This window comes from Callospermophilus lateralis, chromosome 13 (assembly GCF_048772815.1).
Source record: "Callospermophilus lateralis isolate mCalLat2 chromosome 13, mCalLat2.hap1, whole genome shotgun sequence".
NCBI lineage: Eukaryota > Metazoa > Chordata > Mammalia > Rodentia > Sciuridae > Callospermophilus > Callospermophilus lateralis.
In genome coordinates this window covers 12,527,885-12,547,770 of record NC_135317.1, presented here as the reverse complement: position 1 = coordinate 12,547,770, position 19,886 = coordinate 12,527,885, and the positions used below count along the sequence as shown (strand labels likewise).

At 52.1% G+C, this 19,886-nt stretch overlaps 1 protein-coding gene across 3 annotated transcripts in view; it reads left to right on the top strand.

The window, feature by feature from the left end:
* Nucleotides 1–14,939, top strand: part of Sipa1l2 (signal induced proliferation associated 1 like 2) — a 139,891-nt gene extending 124,952 nt beyond the window's left edge. For all 3 annotated transcript variants that reach the window (XM_076872964.1, XM_076872966.1, XM_076872965.1), the window contains exons 18-21: nucleotides 1,594–1,725; nucleotides 11,657–11,780; nucleotides 12,491–12,572; nucleotides 13,593–14,939. In XM_076872964.1, coding sequence (XP_076729079.1) covers nucleotides 1,594–1,725; nucleotides 11,657–11,780; nucleotides 12,491–12,572; nucleotides 13,593–13,739 — 485 coding nt within the window. In that variant the 3' untranslated portion in view covers nucleotides 13,740–14,939. The remainder of the gene's footprint in view (nucleotides 1–1,593; nucleotides 1,726–11,656; nucleotides 11,781–12,490; nucleotides 12,573–13,592) is intronic.
* The last annotated feature ends 4,947 nt before the right edge of the window (nucleotides 14,940–19,886 follow it).

The following is a 19,886-nucleotide window of genomic DNA, read 5'->3' as shown; positions in this document are numbered from 1 at the left end:
TACAGTAGACCCAGGAAGGGTACAGCAGTGTGGTGAGGGGAAGGAGGCATTTGCAGACAGGTTTTGGGTCGGTGCCTGCCTTTGAGAGTGCTGGGGCCTGGAGGGAAGGTGACCTCCTCTCCAGGGCAGAGGATGCCCACCATGGGGCTCATGCAGCGCTGGCCCTAGGACTACTCGCACACCTGAGTGGCATTCTGTCCTGTTGTGTGCCCTTCTTCCTGGGACATGCCCCTCTGCTGGGGAAGAAAGGAGGGACTAGGCCAGCATCCAGCCTGCCTGCCTCTGCACCCCTCCAGATGTGGCGCCTGCTCAGCTTCCTGAGACTCTCTACTTAGAAGCCTGCAGCAAGGGTGGCTGCTACCACCTCACTCCGGGGCTTCTCTGCACTTGGCGAAGCACCCTGCTTGGAGCGCAGCCCACGCGTGTTTGACAGCAGAAGGGATGATCTGCCCAGGAGCAAAGATCCCTGGGTCCCTCACCTCTCTGCTTAAACTAGAGCCAGCCTTCACCTCCTGCCCAGCTCCCACTCCAGCCTGGCTACCTGCCTGCCCCTTGGCCAGGACTGAGCGCTTCCACCTGGAACATGCGGGAGTCACTCTTCTTTCTGGCATGGGAGGGGCAGAGCACGTGCACAAAGCACCTCTTGCCAGGTTCTCCTCAGATTGGAGGCTGGGAGAAAACTGTGGTGTTGGTGGCACCCCAGCTTGAGAGGGCGTGGCTAGATGGGTCTCCCTGCCTTTGGGAGAGGTTTGTGAGGACTGCGCTTGTCAGGAGAATGACAAGATTGTTGATATCCTTCGAGGCCAGATGCATAGACCCTGTCTTAGTCCAATTGCCAGCATCTCACAGCTCCCCCAAAGGATGTGGGAACAGGAATTACAGGTGCATTTGGTTAATTATGTCCCTTACTTAACTTAATTGCAGGCTCAGACAGCCAGGTGGTGATTATTGTGAGTGGTCTCATTAGGCAGATGTGTCCATGAGCAGCTGCATACAGCACTCCGGCGGGTTCAGAAAGGCACGCTGGAGTGTCCTCAGGTGCATAACAGGTCCTTACCCCCGGTGCAGTACTGACAGAATCCAGACCCTGATGGCAGTTTAAAGGGAAAAAATCCATGTGTGCAGTCAGGGCATGTGAGGTCCCACCATGCTGCTGCATCCTATGAAACTGAAAATCATAAAATTAGAACAAAGTGGGTCTCACCACACTTTTTAATAAGCTGGTCTGTGAGGCATCTCAATTTTCTGGGGCTCAGCTCAATAGTTTTGTTCTTCAGTAACCCTTTAAACGTCAGGAAGGAGGTGGTTCTGTCCTCAGTCAGCCAGACTCATGTGCTCAGGAGATGGCTGGGAAAGAGTGGTCCTGTGTCTCCACTCTGAGCCCAAGCGCCTGCCACCCAGCTTGGTCTCCTGGACTGCTTCTTTTGACTGCCATTTCTCTAGCCCTTTGGTTAACATAGCTTGATGCTGACCTTTCCGCAGGGAGCAAGATATGTTTAGTGTCCTGCGCCACTTGGGAGGGATGGGTGCCTGTGGTTGTGAGATGACAGCAGTGCCCATGCTGACTGACGCCCTGGTCTTGTTTCTCTTTAGATGAGTTCTGGTTCTCCGACGGGTCCTTGTCGGATAAGTCCAAGTGTGCAGATCCTGGCCTGATGCCCCTCCCAGACACAGCCACGGGGTTGGCATGGTCCCACCTGGTGGATGCTGCGCGGGCATTTGAAGGTAAACACTCCAGCCTTCCGGCCTCACACCTGTCTCGGGAGCTCTTGGCAGCTTGGGGCAGAGCCTGTGCATCGTCCTCTGGGTCAGGTGCTGGGTGTGTCACCCATCCTTGAGAAGGAACTCGAGAGGAAGGCTCAGGCTCTGAAGAGCTTCCTCATGGAATGAGCGCTGGTCATGGGTTCCCAGTGGAGACCTCACTGTGGCCTGGATGGGATGAGCCACTTTTTCTCTTGGCCCTGTCTCCTTATCCGAGAAGCAGCAGTGATCATGTAGGTGCATACCATGTCTTTTCTAGAAGCATGGTGAGGTGAGGTGGAGGACCCTTCAGGGGCCACAGTGCGGGTTTGGCAGGATATGATCCCCCAGATGTGGACGTGGCATGATCTGCTCACCCTGGCGACAAGCCACCTTGTGGGCCTTCCCCCAGTCCTGCTGTCTATTGCTCAGTGCTGCCTGGGGGACACCTGACTCAGCTTGTAGATGGTGGTGGCCACAGAAAAGACGCCTGCTCCTGTCACCTCTGGCCTGTGTGTGATGCACAGTGAGTCAGTGGACCAGGATCAGGACTCAGAACTTCTCCTATACTGTCATGATGGCAGCTTCTGCCTCTCGCACCCCTTCTACCACACCTGTGGCCTAGCAGGCCTCGGGGAACAGGGGGATCTGTCTCAGGAGGCCACCAGCAGCCTTGCTTTTTGGCCACTCGAGAGGCCTTCTCTGGCCAGCAGCATCCTTGTGTGTAGGGCAGAAGCTGAGACCATTCTTCAGGTCCTAGGGGACAGGGGTTGTCCTAGAGGAGAATGGTGCAGCCTGAGCCTGCTCTGCCTGCTCTACTGACAGCACAAAGCAAGGTCTGGAGTCCCCACTCCCCAGAGCCATGCTCCCGTGAGTAGTCTGAAACATGCCCATGGGCTTTCTCTTTCACTGTCGAGCTCTCCAAGGCAGTTTGAGGGTCTCGTGGGACTCAGGTCCCCCAGGCCCATGGTTTTTTTGTTTTTGTTTTTGTTTTTTAATATTTTTTGTAGTTGAACACAATACCTTTATTTTATTTATTTATTTATATGTGGTGCTGAGAATTGAACCCACAGCCTTGCACATGCTAGGTGAGCACTCTACCACTGAGCCATAACCCCAGCCTCTGGTCCATATTTTGATGTAAGTGTAGCCAGTGCTTTTGAAAGCAGGCCTTCAGAAATGGAGTGTTTCTGCCTATGGAAGTGAGACCCAGGACCTTTACAGAACCCAAAGTGTCATTCCTCTTTGCGGGCTTCTCCCCACACCTACCTCGTTCACGCCACACATCTCATCTTGTGATATGTTCGCTTTTGCCTAAGAGCTAAAGTCGACATTGGACACACAAATTTAAGGTTACAGATTTACCATACTATTCAACAATAGGTCACACACCAAATTCATCTGCCCAAGCATGGCTTCCTGTTTCAGTCAGTTCTTTTGTTGCTGTGATCTGTGATCAAAAGACCCAATAAGAACAACTCAGAGGAGGAGGTGTTTATTCAGGCTCTTGGTTTCAGTCCACAGTTGGCCGACCCTGTAGCTCTGGGCCTGGGGAGAGGCAGGACATCATGGTGGGTTGTGGTGGAGGAAAGCTGCTCAGGGATGGTGGCCAGGAATCAGAGGGACAGACACAAACCTTGGGGCACGCCCCTGTTAATCTAATCACCAGTCCATCAATCTGCTGATTAGATTACAGCTCTCATGGCCTGATCACCTCACCTCTGAATGTCCTCACATCATCTCCCCCGTGAGCTCCTGGGCGACGCTGTGTGTCCAAGCCACAGCATTGTTTCAACTGTAGGAGGAGCAGACATAGGCTGTGTGACCACGGGTGGGTCGCCAGGTATCTGCACACTGCATTCAGGAAGCCCCCTCGACCATCACTGGCCATGAGGTAGCTTAGAAGCACACCAGCAAGACGCTCTAACAACCTTCAGAGATCTTAAGTATGGAATAATGATAGTGCTGGGAGGAATGAAGGAGTACACAGAAGCATTTTATGTGTGTGTGAGGATGATGGGAGAGATGCTACCTGTTCAACCTCTGGACTTCAGCCAGAGTCAGGCCTGAAGGAACATTGGAGTGGAAAAGATGTGGAAATTGGCTAACTAGACGATACTTCAGAAAGATTCCACAAAAACTAAAAACCCCTACAGAAAAGAAAGAAAATGAAATATATCTAAACCTGGCAAATGAAATTTCAGTGAATATTTTATAAGGAAAGTCAGTGATCAGTTTTTCTTTGAATATTGATAAACCGTTAGCAGATTTGACCCCAAAAATAAATAGTATAAATGAACAAAATTAGAAAGGAGATGAAATTAGCCTGGGAGAGGACACGTGCCACCTCCCCAAGCAGGCTCCTCCGACCCTAGGCCAGGTGACTGGTATGGCCACGGTAGGGGCCCCTCCATGGTTGGAGTCCTTGCCGTCCCCTCCAGAAGACATACCCAGATTCCTAATATGGTCAAGACAGGACCCTGCCCTTGCTTAAGAGGTGGGTCACCTGGTCAACTCAGTGTGCAGATGGACAATCCTAGGAGTTAGCTGGAGAGGCTGAAAGAAACCTGTGTCGAGTCTGTCCAGCGCTGCCAGCTTAGAGCACCCCTCAGCTCACAGCACACACACTGCCCACCATAGAGACCTGGGCACGGGGCTCTGCCTGACCCCACAGAGACTTTCTGTCTCCATCCTGGTGTGGCTCTTGGCCCACGGCTGGTTCCCTCTGAGCCAAGTAACAGCATGCTGCCTGCCCCCCCCCCCCAGCATGCGCATCTGTGCTCTGTGCTTCCCAGTACGCGTCCTCTGGTGCCCTTGGAGGGGGTTTTAGAGGAATTAGGAATGTCGGGCACTACATAGGAATGAATCCAGTTAATGCGGGGGAGGGAGGCATAAGAAATAATTGAAGGCCAGAGTGTGGGGGTCATTGTAAAGGTCATCTGGAAATCCCCACATCCCAAATGCCACTTGAAACTAGTAAGTGTACAGTTAATTGTTTTCAGTTTCAGAGAATAATGATGCCCTTGTTTAAAATTTTCTTGAAATTTAAAAGCAGCTTTCTTGCATAATAGGATTCTTTCCTGATTAAATACACACAAAAAGAGAGAACCATTAGACAACTGTCTAATATTGATATAGAAAAACTTAAATGAAATTTCAATAATAGATTGAAAAGATTATGCATTGTTTCTGGCAAGAGCTTAGCTGGTGTAATTGAAAAAAAAATCTTTAATTATAACAAGTTACAGTAGTTGAAGTAATTAAACTGATCATATCACTTTCCAAAAAAAGTATATATAACAGAATTACAACCTATTTCTAATAAAATTTTGAATAAAAGATTGAAGTTTCTAATAAAAGATTGATAAGATACCTCCAGTCGAGCACAATAGCACACACCTGTAACCTTGGCAACTCAGGATTCCGAGAAAGGAGGATCAAAAGTTTGAGGCCATCCTCAGCAACTTAGTGAGACCCTGTCTCAAAATTAAGAGATGAGGATGTGACTCAGTAATAAAGTGATCCTAGGTTAAATTCCCAGTCCAAAAAAGAAAGATATCTCAAAAGCCTTGGAAAGTCTACTTTATTCCAAATAACTGCATGATACCTGTGGGGATCTTTCCAAGCAGAGCCCTAAATCCAAAGGAGCCAACTTGCCCTTTGAAACCATGTCCTTTAACTTTTACTGGAATCATTGACATTTAGAAATTTTTAGGGATCATAAACATAGACAAAGTAACTTGATATACACCATTTCAAAATGTTGCTAATTTTTTTAGTTACCTATTTTACATCACAAAACACTCCAAAATGTTTGTGATGATTTCCAATGATTTCCATTATTTCCTATGCCGCAGGCTAGTCAAGGCTCAGCTGGGTGGCTCTTCTGTTCCACATGGTGTCACCCAGAGTCACTCATGCGGCTGGAGCCTAGCTGGGACCTGCACGTCCCAGGGACTCCACTCCCTTGCAGTGTGGAGCTCCAGGCTGTGGTAGGGACCCCATCCCCCAGCAGGGTGATCGCACTCTTCACAGGAAGCGCTAGGAATCTGCAGAGCAGAAGCAGGTGCTCTGTGACTGTCAGACCTGGTGCTGGAGGTCCCAGGATAGCATTCTGCCACATGCTGTGGTCAGAGCAAGTCTCAAGGCCAGCAGCCCTGGGTGGGCGCAGGCTCCACCTCTCCTGTGTTTCCCAAAAGGCTGACTCTCCACAGTGGTTGCTCAGAGTCTCCTTCTGAGATGGCCGCAGAATCAGAATATGGAATTCTGTGTTCTTTGGAAAGCAAGCCACCATTAGATTACAGTGAGGTAGTTCCAAGAAGTACTTCAGTAACTAAAATTCTTAACAGAAGTAAGAATGACTATCCTTTTCAAATTAATTTGCAGATTAGAATGATTTCAGTTCAGCTATCCAAAAGTAGGTTGTTGTTTGTTTTCTTTTTTAGAGAAAGAGAATTTTAATATTTATTTTTAATTTTCGGCGGACACAACATCTTTATTTGTATGTGGTGCTGAGGATTGAACCCAGGCCACACGCATGCCAGGCGAGCACTACCACTTGAGCCACATCCCCAACCCCCCAAAAGTAGGTTAAAGTAATTGCATCTACTCAGAAAATAGAGGAACAATGTTCAACCAAAAAAAAAAATCTATTATAAATAATAATTAAAACTATTACAATGATTCAAAAATAGAATAAGTCCTTTTGAAGAAAAATAGAGCACACACAGAAATCTGAATATATTTCAATAATTAAATGGCAAAGGGAGTTATGTATGCCCTTTGGATTTAGGAACTAGAAAAGTTGATTTTAGAAACAGTTAAAAAAAAAAAAAAAAACACCATCTGGAGGTAATCTTTAGTTGTTGGATAACAAGAGAACATATAAAAGGTAGCATGATCAAATATAAGTATTTCACAGACTTTGTACACACCTTCAAGAGAAGATCTGAGGCGGGTGTGCTGGGCGCTAGGGTTTGCCTGTACCTGTGACGGGCAAAGCAGGGTGTCTAAATTGCACTTGGGAGCTTGGCAAAAGAACAGCACCTCTGCAGCAGACAGACAGCCCACACATGGAGCACAAGGGCCAGCAGGCGGTCGTCAGCCTCGGGCACGGCAGGGCGGGTGAGCACCAGCTCCACCTGTGGCAGGTAGAGAACGACCTGGCAGCTCTGGGAAGCAGAAGGTGCTCTGCAGAGCACCAGGGCTCCTTTCCCACTCAAGCACAGCACCATGCACAGCTCACCCAGAAGACTGCACCCCACTGCTTAGACACCTCATTCCTGAAAAGTGACTATTCAAAAGAGTGGAAAGGTGTTCTGTAGAGAAATACTGTGTGGCATCATTAAAACTTAATAATTCCACCCCAAAAGCCATATGTCAGAGAAAGTAGAGCCATCTCCTGGGTCCAGAGGAGGAGGTGATTGGGTGCTGAGTGTACATGCTGTCAGCCCAGCTACAGTCCTCCCAGGCCACAGTGGGAAGCTGAAAACCTGGCTGGCCACGGTTCAGGCTTTGTTTTCATATGTGCAGTTCCTTTCTTGAGTGGGGCGAGCTGCCCTTTGCTCTTCAGAACTCCCAAGTAAGATGCACTGACCTCCTGCAGCAAGGCCCTTCAGCCCTGGCAGCACAGCGCTCAGCGGCCCTGGTGTGGACGAGAGCGTGTGTGTGGACGCCCTGGCTCACTCTTCTAACAGGTGTTAACTTTCCCATGATGTGGAAGCACTGCGCGTTCCACAGAAGCTGGGATTGGGATTTTGATGCAGAAGGAGCCTCTGACACTGGGCAGGGCAGCAATTCGTAGCTCCCTCAGCCCTGGGACCCTGAGTGGGGCCATCAGGGCTGTGTGCTGCGTTGCTGAGCCACATGGGGGACTTAGCGTGTTACATACATTTTCAGCTTAGAGTATGCTTAACTTGGGACAGGCTTATAGGATGTCACCCCATCCCAAGCACGGGGTGCTCTATTGTAGTCTCCACCCCCTCAGGCTTGGAGACAGGGACAGATCCACTGGGAAAGCTGGCTGTGACTCAACCATTGGGGGGGCGGGGCATGGGAGTGGAGTCTCTAGAAGCCCTGGGATTGAGAGCAGCTCCCACATATCAAGTGTAGTTTGGAGCATTTGTGGCATAGATGTGACCAGGAGCAGCCTTAAAAGGAGAAATAGCAAGCAGGTGGTCAGAGTCGGATTCCTTACCCGCAGGCGAGGAGACCTGTGATCCGCCGCTCCACATTTTCCATGGCTGGCAACCGCCACCATGTCCCCAAAGCCATCGGGGCAGTTCAGGCACTTCAGCAGGAGTAAGATGACCACATAAACATCCTCTCCAAAACAGCTTTCTGTGCTGTAGCTTATGCCCTGTGGGCCCTCGGTTTCTTAGATCCCATGGTAACCATAAACTTTCGTAATGAGAACTTTTTCAATTCTAAAGTTTCAGCTTCAAGCTGATGACGTCAATTTAGTGATGTGTGATGTGCACATGTGTGTGCACCAGCATAAGGGAACGGTGGGTGACAGGTTGGGTGCTCCTCACAGTAACGTGATTAGAGGAAAGAAAAAAAGAAAAGTGACTGCACAAGAAGAAAACTGCAAGGTGAATGTCAATATAGAGGAAATCAAAGTCTAAGTCTCCAGCGTAAGTTAGAATTTGCTTCAGTTGCTGCATCTCGAGTCAAGAGAGAGGCCAGGGCTGTCCTTACTTGCTCCTCAGCGGAGATTCCAGCCATAATCTTTTACGTTCTCCAGTCAGTGGCCATAGTCTGGCCCAGAGCACTTCGTGCCGAAAGCCCAGTGCAGACCCATGCTGCTTCCTGGCGGTCAGTTAAGTCTGCTTCCTGCAGCCTGACGAGCACAGACCTCAACCAGAGCCTCTGGTTCTTCAGAGGACCTGCAAGGCCCCAAATTGTCTCTGGCTTGTGGTTTCAGCAGAGGTGTGCTGGAACGGCGCTACTTGTGGAGATGAGCTGTCTTGATCTAGCCTCTGGCTTCTAGCAAGTTACACCACTGTCAGACAAACAACTTAAAAGGAGAAAAGGTTTATATTGACTTGTGGTTTGAGAGGCTCCGGGACTTGGTCATCTGGACCCATGTGGTGGAACAAAGCTGCTTCCCTCTTGGCAGCCTGGAAACAGAGACAGGGCCAGTGCCCCGTGTTCCTCTGCAGAGCTCACCCCCATGACCTACTTCCTCCAGCAGGCCACCAGCTGCCAGGGAAGCACCAGCTGGGGACATCCAGGTCCTGGTGGCCACACTCCCACGTGCACTGTGGTCCTGATCCATCCCTGCAGCCAGGACCTGGCCACACAACCCAGCCCGCCCTTGCAGGCTTGGCCTGAGGCCCTCAGAGCTGCAGAAAGCCAGGTGGGCTCTGGGAGTCGCTCGGCCAGCTGTCTGACGGCAGCCCGAAGTTGACACAGGTAGCTGTTGACTCTGCCTCCTCTCTTAGTGTTAATGTGTTAAACGTTTTTAAAATGTAGGAGCAAGGTTTAAATTAAATAAAGGGGTGGATTGTCTCATTTGAGCCACGCTGATGTCCCCCTGGCCCCACCTGCTCAGACAGGAGCCAGGGAGAGGGAGGCTGCACATGCCGTGTGCTCACGCAGCCCTGGCTCCCGGGCCTTCGTGGTTTCCTTTGGGCTGTGTGGTTGTAGGTCAGCAGTCACTTGATTGAGTGTTTATCACCATAGAAGTTTCCCCTGGACACCCTCGGGAAGATGGGCCACGTTACACAGGAGCTTCAGTGCAGGCCTGGTTGTGGCAACACGGCCCTGGTGGCCTGCCTCCTGACCAGCAGAACATCGTTTCTCCCAGGGAACGTCTGGGTGGCTGCCAAGAGCCAGACTTGTCTTGGGGATGTCTTATCAGTTAAGGTTGGCACAGCTGAAGCCTTTTCACCCAGGTATATAGACGTGGGCCTTAGAGCACGTGTGTTAGGTGGGATATGAGCCTGACCAGACGCCCCCTCGGTTGCGCACAGTGAGGATGACGCCAGAAGATGGCCCCTTGGTAGTGCACAGTGAGGACGGCATCAGCAGATGCCCCTTGGTACCGCACAGTGAGGATGGTGTCAGCAGGCGCCCCTTGGTTGCGCATAGTGAGGACGGCGCCAGCAGAGCTCTTTGAGAAAGTGAGGAGATTAATTCTGTGACATTCTTGGCATTGTTCTTGTCAGCAGTGAAATTCTCCAAAGAGCATGACAGCTCTGGTCATTGAGTGGGACGCACTCTCCCTGGGGACCTTTCAGACAGGACTGTGTGGCACACCACAGCAGGCAGGACCTCCCCAGCCAGGCTGCCCTGGCTCTGCCCCCACCTCTGCCGGGCACCTGGAGCCCTGAGTGAATCTGGGCAACACCCACGTTAGCTGTTGGGGTTGTCACAAACCCATCCTCTGCAGAAGTCCCAGTGTGCTGTGCTAAATGAGTGACAGAGTTGTCGTCTTGGAACTGTAGAGTTGCAGTGTTTGTTTTTCGGAAGATGAGACCTATGGGACTTTCAAGAAGGTTCACTGAAGGACATCTGGATGGCTATGGCAGATGTTAGAAAGGGGCCCCTGACAGAACCCCACGGTGGTCATGAGCGGGCTCAACGAACTCTGGGACGCCAGGCCTGGGGCCACCCACCGCCAGCACTGCGCCTGCAACCCTGGCTTTCCTCCTGGGCTCCTGGCAGCCTCCACGTGGCCTTCCTTTTTAATTAACTGGAAGTGTGTGACCCTCCATAAGCCAGACAGGCAGGTAGCCTCGTTAGGAGGCTTACTGAACAGCCAGGGAGACAGTGGGGTGAATTAAGAACAGGGTGCACCTAAGTGCAGTTTCTCCCCCATTAATCAGCCACACAAAAGAGCTGCCACAGCACCGACGCTCAAGCTGTGCCTCTCAGAAACCAGGAGTGAGGGCCAGGGGAGGGAAGTGGTCCTGGGTGGATTGTGACCCACATCCACCTTGTGCAGAGAAGGACTTTCCCTCGCGTCTTTCAGTGTCTCTGGCCAGCATGGCCTGTGCTGAGAAACAGCACCCGTTCAGCTCAGCCCTGGGCTCTGGAGCTGCAGGTACCGTGCCCCGACCTTCCTGCCCGACTTCCAGGGGGTGGATTTGCCAGTCTCTCCCCTTCCCAGTGTGTGGAGTGAGTCACTGGTGCTTGTGCTTGGGTCTGCGTGCGTGGCGCGCCAGGTGTCTCTGTTGTCCACTGCGGCCCTGCCTCTGGCCATCATGTGGTCTCAGCTGTCTGGCACTCAGCTCCTCCTGGTTTCTGTCTTGAGCAACCACACTGTGCTCTGTACTGCATACCACCTGTCACTTGAGCCTGGGAGGCCCGAAAGCCTCGGGTACAAGGGTGTCCTGCTCATGGGAGAACTCTGGATCTTATTTCAGGTCTTGACTCAGATGAGGAACTGGGGCTGCTCTGTCACCACGCGTCCTTTCTAGGTGACTGTCTGCAGCTGGCTGCTGCCTCCTGGTGCTCTGTAGCCTGCTCTGTGTCTGTGTGTCTGCATGTCTGCATGGCTCCTCGCACTCTGGGCTGGGGGTGCTGGGGGTGCCTTACCGGGTGGTCCAGGAATGTTCTGCGGGTCTGGGGGAGCTTACCAGCAGGCCCGTCTCCCTAGCCTTTATCATCCAGCTTGTTCTGCACGGAGCCAGCAGCTTGGCATTTCTTAGGTTGTGGAGAGAAGAGAGCAGATTGGCTCTAGCAATCCAGGATCTGTCACTTGTCCCTGCCACGCAGCCCCGCGGGACAGCCATCTTCATGCTTTCGTTGTCAGCTTGCCTGAGTTTCTGTTTCTTTGTTTTATTTCAAACAGGGAAATAACTGATTTGGAGGGGGAAACAGATTTCATTTTGTACTAAATTCATCTCTATAAAAAAAAGTGCCCTGGAGCTGATACTAACTCTTCTGTTGTTCTTCTCCCCTGCCCCAGACCAGAGAGTGGCATCCTTCTGCACCCTGACGGATCTGCAGCACAGGCAGGACTTGGAAGGGGCCCAGGAGCTGTCCTTGTGCGTAGATCCAGGCAGCGGCAAAGAGTTCATGGACTCAGCTGGGTACGTGGACCCCCATCCCACTGGGCCTCCTCAGGAATCCAGGGGAGGGACGGAGGGGACTGGCAGGGCTTCCTGACTTCCTGGATGAAGGTGCTCGGCTACGTGGCTGCTCCTCTGTGCAGGCAGGTCCCACCTGCCAAGGCTGTTAATACAGGGGCATGCCTCACTGGCAGAAAGGGACAGGAGGGGCCTTAGGGTCAACCTCTGCTGTCTAGTCATCATGATAGTGCCAGGCAGTGACACCAAGCAGCTTTCGGGCTGCCAGCCATGCATGCTGTATTCCCACCAAAGGCAAGATTCCTCCAGAACCTGCCCCAGACCCAGCCTCAGACCCTGTTGCCGTCCTGCATTGATGAGTACATAGCCCAGGAAGTGGAAGTGCTCCCCTCTGTGTGAACTGAGCCGTCCTTCACTCGCAAATTCCTTTGAGGTTCATGATACGTTCATAACAGGCAGGCTGGACAGTGGAGTCCACCTGCAGTTCCCAGGACTGCACGCTGGCCTCTGTCCACACACTCCACTCTTTGCTTTCTTCCTGACCTCTGTGTCTGGAGTGAGTCTTGAGCAGTGAGGGGACTCCCTCCAGTAGGACATGACATCACTCCTCCCCTTGCCGGCCTCCCAGCGCAGGAGTAACGCCCAGTGCCAGGTTTACCAGGGGTGTCCTCCCTCACATCCCCTGAGTCATTCTAATTAGACCTGTTTGCTAGGGAGCGCTCTCCATCCACCTTGACCGGGAAAGTCAATCAGCTGGAATTAATTCTGCGACAACTGCAGACCGACCTTCGGAAGGTAAAGAGACAAGGACCCTGGGCATGCAGGAGGTGTGCTCAAACCAGGGACCAGAGTCCATGTTGAGGAGGAGACACTGTCACTGTGGGGCGCGTAGCTGTTGATGGACAGTGAGGCAAAGGGAACCTCGACAGAGGTTGAGTGCTGGCCTTACTGACAGAGTGCAAGTTTGCAGGGTCCCAAGGACAGTGGGAAGGTGGCTGCTGAGGCCAGTGGGGCGATCTGAGCTGAGGTGGGGTCTAGCTGAGGAGAGCAGGATCCCAGGAAAACTGCGTCAGCCTTGGGGAAAGTCACTTCAGCTACCTCTTGAGACCAGAACTTCCAGCGCAGAGGAGAGCCTGGAAGGAATAGGGGGACCTGAGGATGGGGCCAGAGGCACCAAGAGCAGGAACAGCCCTGGTCAGCCACGCCCCACTTGGCCATGCCCACACAGCACCGCAGGCCACTGGTGGGCCAGTGGTCTAGTCAGATCCCTCTGGCAGCCGCTGCCAAGCTCCAATGGGGCAAAGGTCTCCCAGCCCCGGAGAGCTGGGGCTGGGGCTTTACACTTCTTGTCACTGTGTGTTGCAAACTCCTGGTGGAACTGCTCTGAACTTTTTAATCATTCTTACATAGTTTTGAGTGGCACATTTTTAAAGATCAGTGTGGAAATATAATGCAGCCAGAAAGCATGTAAGGGAATGAAAGGCCCTCTGGTCTCTGAGCACACCAGGGGCACATGGCTTCTGTCCTTTGTAGTGGGAGGCTGCTTGGGAAGCTTAGGCACATCAGATTTCCCTCCCAGCTGCCCGCTGTGATCTCCCTCTGGGTGGAAGATGGCGGGCACCCTGGTCATGAAGGAGCAGGAGCGTGGTGGGGTAAGCGGAGAGGCAGTGGACTGCTCACCCGTCCCTTTGTCATTGGCAGGTCCCCTCCCTGAAGGAAGCACGCCCCCTCCCAGAGGTCAGGAAAAGTGAGAGCAGGGACTCCCGGGCCCCCAGGGAGCAAGGGCCAGCCCCTGACATTGGTGTGTTCCTGCAGGAGAAGCAGGACAAGGCCGTGCTGCAGGCCGAGGTGCAGCACCTGCGGGAGGACAACCTGCGGCTGCAGGAGGAGTCCCAGACGGCCGCTGCCCAGCTGCGCAGGTTCACCGAGTGGTTCTTCAGCACTGTGGACAAGAAGTCCTAGCCAGCGCCTCACGGGGCCACGGGGCCTGCTGCTGCCCCCCCCCAGCTGCAGCAGGGTCCTGAGTGTGCTGTCACCAAGCATAGCGTTTGCTGTTCCATCCCGTGCAGTGCCATTCACCCCAGCAGGATGGGGCCTGGCTCCTCCAGGCAGCCACAGAGGAAGCAGTGAAGTGCAGATGAGTGTAACTCACAGGGCGGGGATGTGAGCCTCGTCCACTGAGACCCTCCTCGGGCGCTGAAGTGGGGCCTGACTGGGCTCACCTGGCAGGCAGAGGCGGGCTCCATTTCTAGTGCCAGCCGCTGAGGCAATGCCGAGCAGGGCCTTCTTTGGGTGTTAGTGTTGTAAAGTAGACACGGAGACGAACAGTCAGATGTACACTTTAATGGTAAAGGTGCTCTATTTTTTTGGATGTACAGTAGCTTTATTTCCACAGCCACATTATCATAGCAATAAAGAGGGAGGCTTAGTCAGTAGTTGGAAAGCTTCATGGGGAAGCACTGGCCTGTCTAACAGTAGTTCGAATGCAGTTACTGTAGAGACTTATTTATTTGCAGGAACAAATGGTGCCTGAATATTAACAGTGTTCTGATTTTTTTAAAAAGATACTATGCCTTGTAAATGGCTCGCCGAGTGGTCTGTAGTCACTCGACTCTTAGCTCACTGTGTATAGTTGCTTTGCTGGAACGAGAGATCCACTCACACTGGAGCTGCCTGTGTGCTGGGAGCCAGGGGCTCCCGTGGGCAGTGCCACATCCGTGTATCTTTGTACAGAAGCTCTGATGATATGTCCTGTATTTAACACCCTTATTTAAGCTTATTTAACCTTGAATTGTTAATTTTATAAGATTTGGTCTTACCTGCACTATGAGGAGGAGGGAGGCAGCAGACAGCTCGGGGAGGACGGGGCACGCCCAGGGCAGAGAGGCCACTGGGGGGGACCACGACTGGAGGCTGCGAGGAGCGAGTTGTTGGTATTGCTTTACCATTTTTAATTGTTATATTTGAGATGAATATACATTTTGCTTTTTTAATAAATGTTCAAAAGAAGTCCACGTAAGCAATAGCTTTGTCGGGTGGATGTAGACCTTTTATGATCTGTCAACAGTCTGTGGGTTTATTTTGGGTCATTTAAGATCTTATTGTATACTGAATACCATTTAGCTGCCTTGTTAGAGAATCCCAGGCTGATTTAAAGTAAAGAGTAACTAGTATTTATTAGTACCTGCTCTGTGCCAGACCCTCATCTGTGCTTCTTGTCTCATTATTGAATCCCTACAGTGTCCTTGGTAGGTAAGGCATGGCGTCCCGTTTTACAGCCGGGGTTAACTGGGGCTGGGCTCACGTAATGTACCCGGGTTGTCTTCTTTATTATCATCTCATTCACATAACATGTTGTTCTTATAGCACATACAATAAAACTAGTCCAGAGTCATCAGGAAGAGGATTTCACTGGATTTCAGTCCGGCTAGGGCCAAAGACATGGACAGGCACCTGGTGGGAAGTGGGCACTGCAAGGGACACAGTCCTTGGCCTTCTAGAGACGAGACCACAGGCAGAGCTGAGCAGGTGCCAAGCGGTTTTTAGGCTGCCTATGAGGGGCACAGTGAAGGGCACACTAAGCAGTGTCCTCAGTTCCCCCACAGCTGTAGCACAGCTTCACACCACTTCCAGGTGCTCCCAGGGAACAGGACACCGCAGGCCAGGCCAGTCTCCTTGTCCTCCCTCCCTCTCTTTCTTCTTCTCACCGTGTTCTGGGCACTGTGCCAGGAGCTGAAGACCCCACAGGGCTCTAGATCACTGTCCCCACAGGAGTCCAGTCTAACCTGGGGCGCGGTGCTCATACAGGTGGACACTAGAATGTGCTGCAGGCTCCAGGCCCTGGCCAGCCCTCTGCTCTACACAGCAGCCCCCGGAGCAGTACCCTGGCCTCGCCCTTCTTAGAGGGGAAGAAGCAGGACATCGATGGGGGCCCCAAGGCAGGACCGTGGAGCAGGAAAAGGGGACACAGGGTTCCATGGCCCTGAGTCCTAGCATATTCAGGGCCCACCAGTGTCCATGCTACCTGCAGAGCAGGTGGTGAGGACAGGTGGCGGGTGGATGGGTGGGTCAGCCTAGCCATGCCACTAAGGCACCGTGGGCCTGCTGCAGTTATATCTTGTCCTAAGTCAAAGCCACTGATGCAGGAGCATGGCGTGCTGTGGACTCTAAGTGCGCTATTCTGACTTCTGAAGGAGAAAGTGCCGCAGTCTGGCTGGGCACAAATCATGAGCCACTCAAGCAGGAACAAACTATTTCCGAACTCCCACAGCACTCCATGCACACTCCCCGGGAACTCTCCCTAACGCCACCCACACGGCTCCTCCACACACCAACACACCAACTGGAACTCCCTCTTCCAGAACTTCCCCAACCAACACGAACTCCCCAGGCAATCCTCAAAAGAAACTCCAAAAGTTCTAATATTCAATTGAATCGATCCAGCATTATCTTAATGGCTTGCCTCTCAACCATTACTTCTGGCGAAATGCCAGGGGCCATTTCGACTCGCCTATGGCTCTCAGCAAGAAAGGGTCATGTGAGTTCTCAAGCTTTTTCTGTATAAGGCATACTGTCTCTGTAGCATATTGAAGTTGTGTTCACTCCCCTTTAAAGATGGTGAGTCCACTCTCAGCTTGGTAAGGCTGTGTCATGGCTCAGTGTGCCAAACCCAGGTTCAGGGCAGCCAAGGAGGAGATAGATGCAGTGAAGTGGGGTTTGCAGAGGGAGCCGCAGAGCTGCTTGTGGGTTGGAGACAGGAGAGGTTTGACCTGGGGATGAGCCCTGAACTCCATTGAAATCAACGAACTGGTTGTACCATGAGTGTTTCTTGGCTTTGGTGAAAGTCTAGCAGACCGTGTGCTTCTAGCAAGGAGCGGAACAGCTCTTCAGCAGCACTGGTCAGACATGGGTGCGTCTGCTGCAGAGAGCAGCCAGCCAGGAGGATGCAGACACAGTGATGGAACCCCACTGAGGTGGCCCACCCTCTGCCAGCTCACTGTGGACAAAGCCAGCAACATTTTTTGGAAAAACAGTCCTCTGCACTAGCAAAAGAACAGTCCCCTCTCAAGTCCGAGACCTGCACAAGTCATGCTGAACACATGGCCAAAGTGATTTTGATCTGTTAAACCTCTTCAAAGGGACATTTCCAGTTGGCATCAGGCCAGAGAAAAACCTCCACACACTCTTAGGGTAGCAGCATGGCATCGAGGTGCACACCACTGGCCACAACAGGCAGATCCAGGCGGAGTCTCTGCTACCACTGTGTAAAGCCCCTGCATGACTACCCACACTGACTTGCTATAACTTGACTGGTACAATCTAAATGTCAGAATGTATCCACTAGGAATTATTTTGGAATAAGCAGGTGTTTTCTCTCTGCTTGGAGAACCCTGTTGTATATCAAGACCATTCTGATGTGTGACAGTTGAAGTTAATTGGCATGTCCAGGGTCTATCCCTGCTGTTCTCTGCAGCAGGGGGGCATATTAAAGCTGCAGCCACAGTGGAGCAGGGCGGGGCAGCCCTGCCTCGCCTGCTCCTCCTGTTTGGAAGTGCCAGTGGTCATGGTCCTCCTGATCAGGAAGACACAGGGTCGGCTGCATGTTGTTAGCCAGCAGAGTTACTCAGGCCCATGAAACGTGAGCCACAGCCTCGTGTCTGCAGAGCCAGAGAGCTTGAACCGGGAGTTTACAGACACAGCAGAGTGCTTGATGGGAAAGTCTCTGTTCCTGGCGTGAAACATCAGCCCAAGAAAGGCTAGGAGCGCTCTGGCAATTCAGATGGCGCAGATGGCTTCCTGGTTGGGGAAGCTGTGAAGATGGAGGGCAACTTGTGCCTGGAAAGGAGCCACGGTCTGGCAGAGTCTGCTGCTCTGCCATGGCCGAAACCACGCTGCCGAGCCATGAGTGAGGGCTCCAGAAGGGATAGAGGCCTACACAGGCAAGCCCTGGATCCCCAGCTTGGCATGGACTGGAAGAGCCAGTGAAGCTCTAACAGTCCTGGGCTCATAGGAAACCAGCCTGGTTCCTCGGCACCTGGATTTTGTGCTTAGAAATTTAAAACCACCGTTGCAGTTCTAGTTTCAGCAGGTTTGCGTGCCCCCGGCTCCAAGAACAGAGCCTGGGTGCAGGTGAGTGGGTTCCAATCATCATCTGGTAGAGGTGAGGGGGGTGAGCTATCTATTGATTAGGACCCACAAGGTAGAACCCAGGCAGTGTGGCCTGAGAACTCCAAACTATTCCAGAGGCTGAGCCGCTGACCCTCAGCAACAGAAACTGGGCAGAAACTGAAGCACAAAGTCCCCCTGTGTTTTATGAAGGCCTGGTGAGCATTACCACTTCAGGGTCGCATTCGTGCATTCTGACTAACGAGATCTGGGGACTTTTCAGTTGTTTTTAAAACAATAAGGATTCTGCAAGCCCTCTTGTTCATCTTAGCTTGCCAGCCCCTAAGTTCCTCACTGACCTCATACTGCCGGTCTTTATCCAGGGTCACATCTGCAGACTCTGCTTCCGTGCCTGATGCTCGGGACCTGAGATGTGCTCAGTAGGCTGTTTTTCACAAAAGCAAATGAATAACCATGAGGCCCTTGACATGCGAATTCCTTTTGGCTGCTAAACTGTCACCAAATTATTAAAAAACACAATTAAGGATCAGACTTCCATTGTCATGGCCCTCGATACCCATTGATCCAGCTGGAGGCATTGGTGGTAGAGGTTTGGGTGCCACTCTCCCAGCCCCACTGTGAACCTGCAGAACTCACAAGGAGGCCTGTGTGTGCCAGGGACTCGGAGTGAGGTGTGTTAGGGAGAGAAGGGGACCAGCCAGTGCTGCTGCTAACGCACAGGTGCAAATGGAGGCTTCATGCAGAATCTCTGCTACCACCGTGTATAAAATAAATTGGGCCTGGGTATCTGGCCTAGCCCCCTTTCCATGCCCATCATCATTGATGGAAAACCGAGCAGATCTGACCCCACTAAGTTGGGATGATTAAACACAGTAGTGGCATGCCCTCTGGAGCACTTCATGGGGCCCCATCTGGGCTTCACAGGCAGCAGCTATGTCCGCAAACCTCTCCTCTGAATGCAGAACCCCAGGCATGGGCACTCTGTGCCCCTGAAATGAAGGACATGAGAACCCGGGCAACACTGCTGGGAGGGACCGGGCTCACTTACAGCTGGGCACAGGAGGCTACTGGCTTGTGCCCTGCCTGATTCCTCTGTCACTTGTGAAGTCTATCCCACCACCACCATCTGAAAACCACCTCGTTTCTGATGGCTGTGGGGAGGGCAGTGTGAGGGGCAGCCTGGTCACGGCCAGTTGTGAGACTGGTTTACCTGGGCCTCGCCACTGGTCCCAATCCTTCTATTGTTGAAGGGAGTTGTTAGATCAGGTTTCCTCCCTCATTTAACAGGTTCTGTCCTTCAAAAGCAAAGCCCTCTGTGTGGTTCGTTCTACAATACATACTTGACCTGGCCTTGGCTGCCCTGACTGTCCACTGTCGTAGCATTTAAGCACCATTCCTGAAACAGAAGCTGTTTAGGTGTTATCCACCAGCCGGCTACGTCAGGTGCTGTACAAATCGGGCCCTCGCTGTCCAAGGAATTGTGTCGACAGTGCACCCAGTTACTTCTCCCGAGGAATGCCTCACACTCGTGCGGGGAGCATCCACTCTGTAGCTGCCAACTCCAGTGACCATTCCAATACTCTGCTTGGAAAGTTTGACCCAACCCGTGGTTCACATGGAACCTGTGGCCCCTTGTGCACTGTCTGGTCCCCACCTCCGAGTTATGGCTTGTGATGAATTGTATCTGGTGACACGGGTGGGAATGGGACACGCGTTGATGAGGATGGGGACCTGGGAACTCTGGAGCACAGCCAGTGGGAAAGTAAGATGGCGCTGCTGGTGTGGGAACAGTCCAAGATCCTTTAAAAGTCAAACTCAGAACTACCATGTGATGCAGCAGTTGCACTCCAAGTATAAACGCCAGGAACTAAAACAGGGTCTCAACGAGGTATTTCTACATTCATGTTCATAGTATCATTCCCAACAGCCAAAGGATGGATGCAGTCCAAACAGCCATCAGTAGATGAATGTTATTCAGCCTCA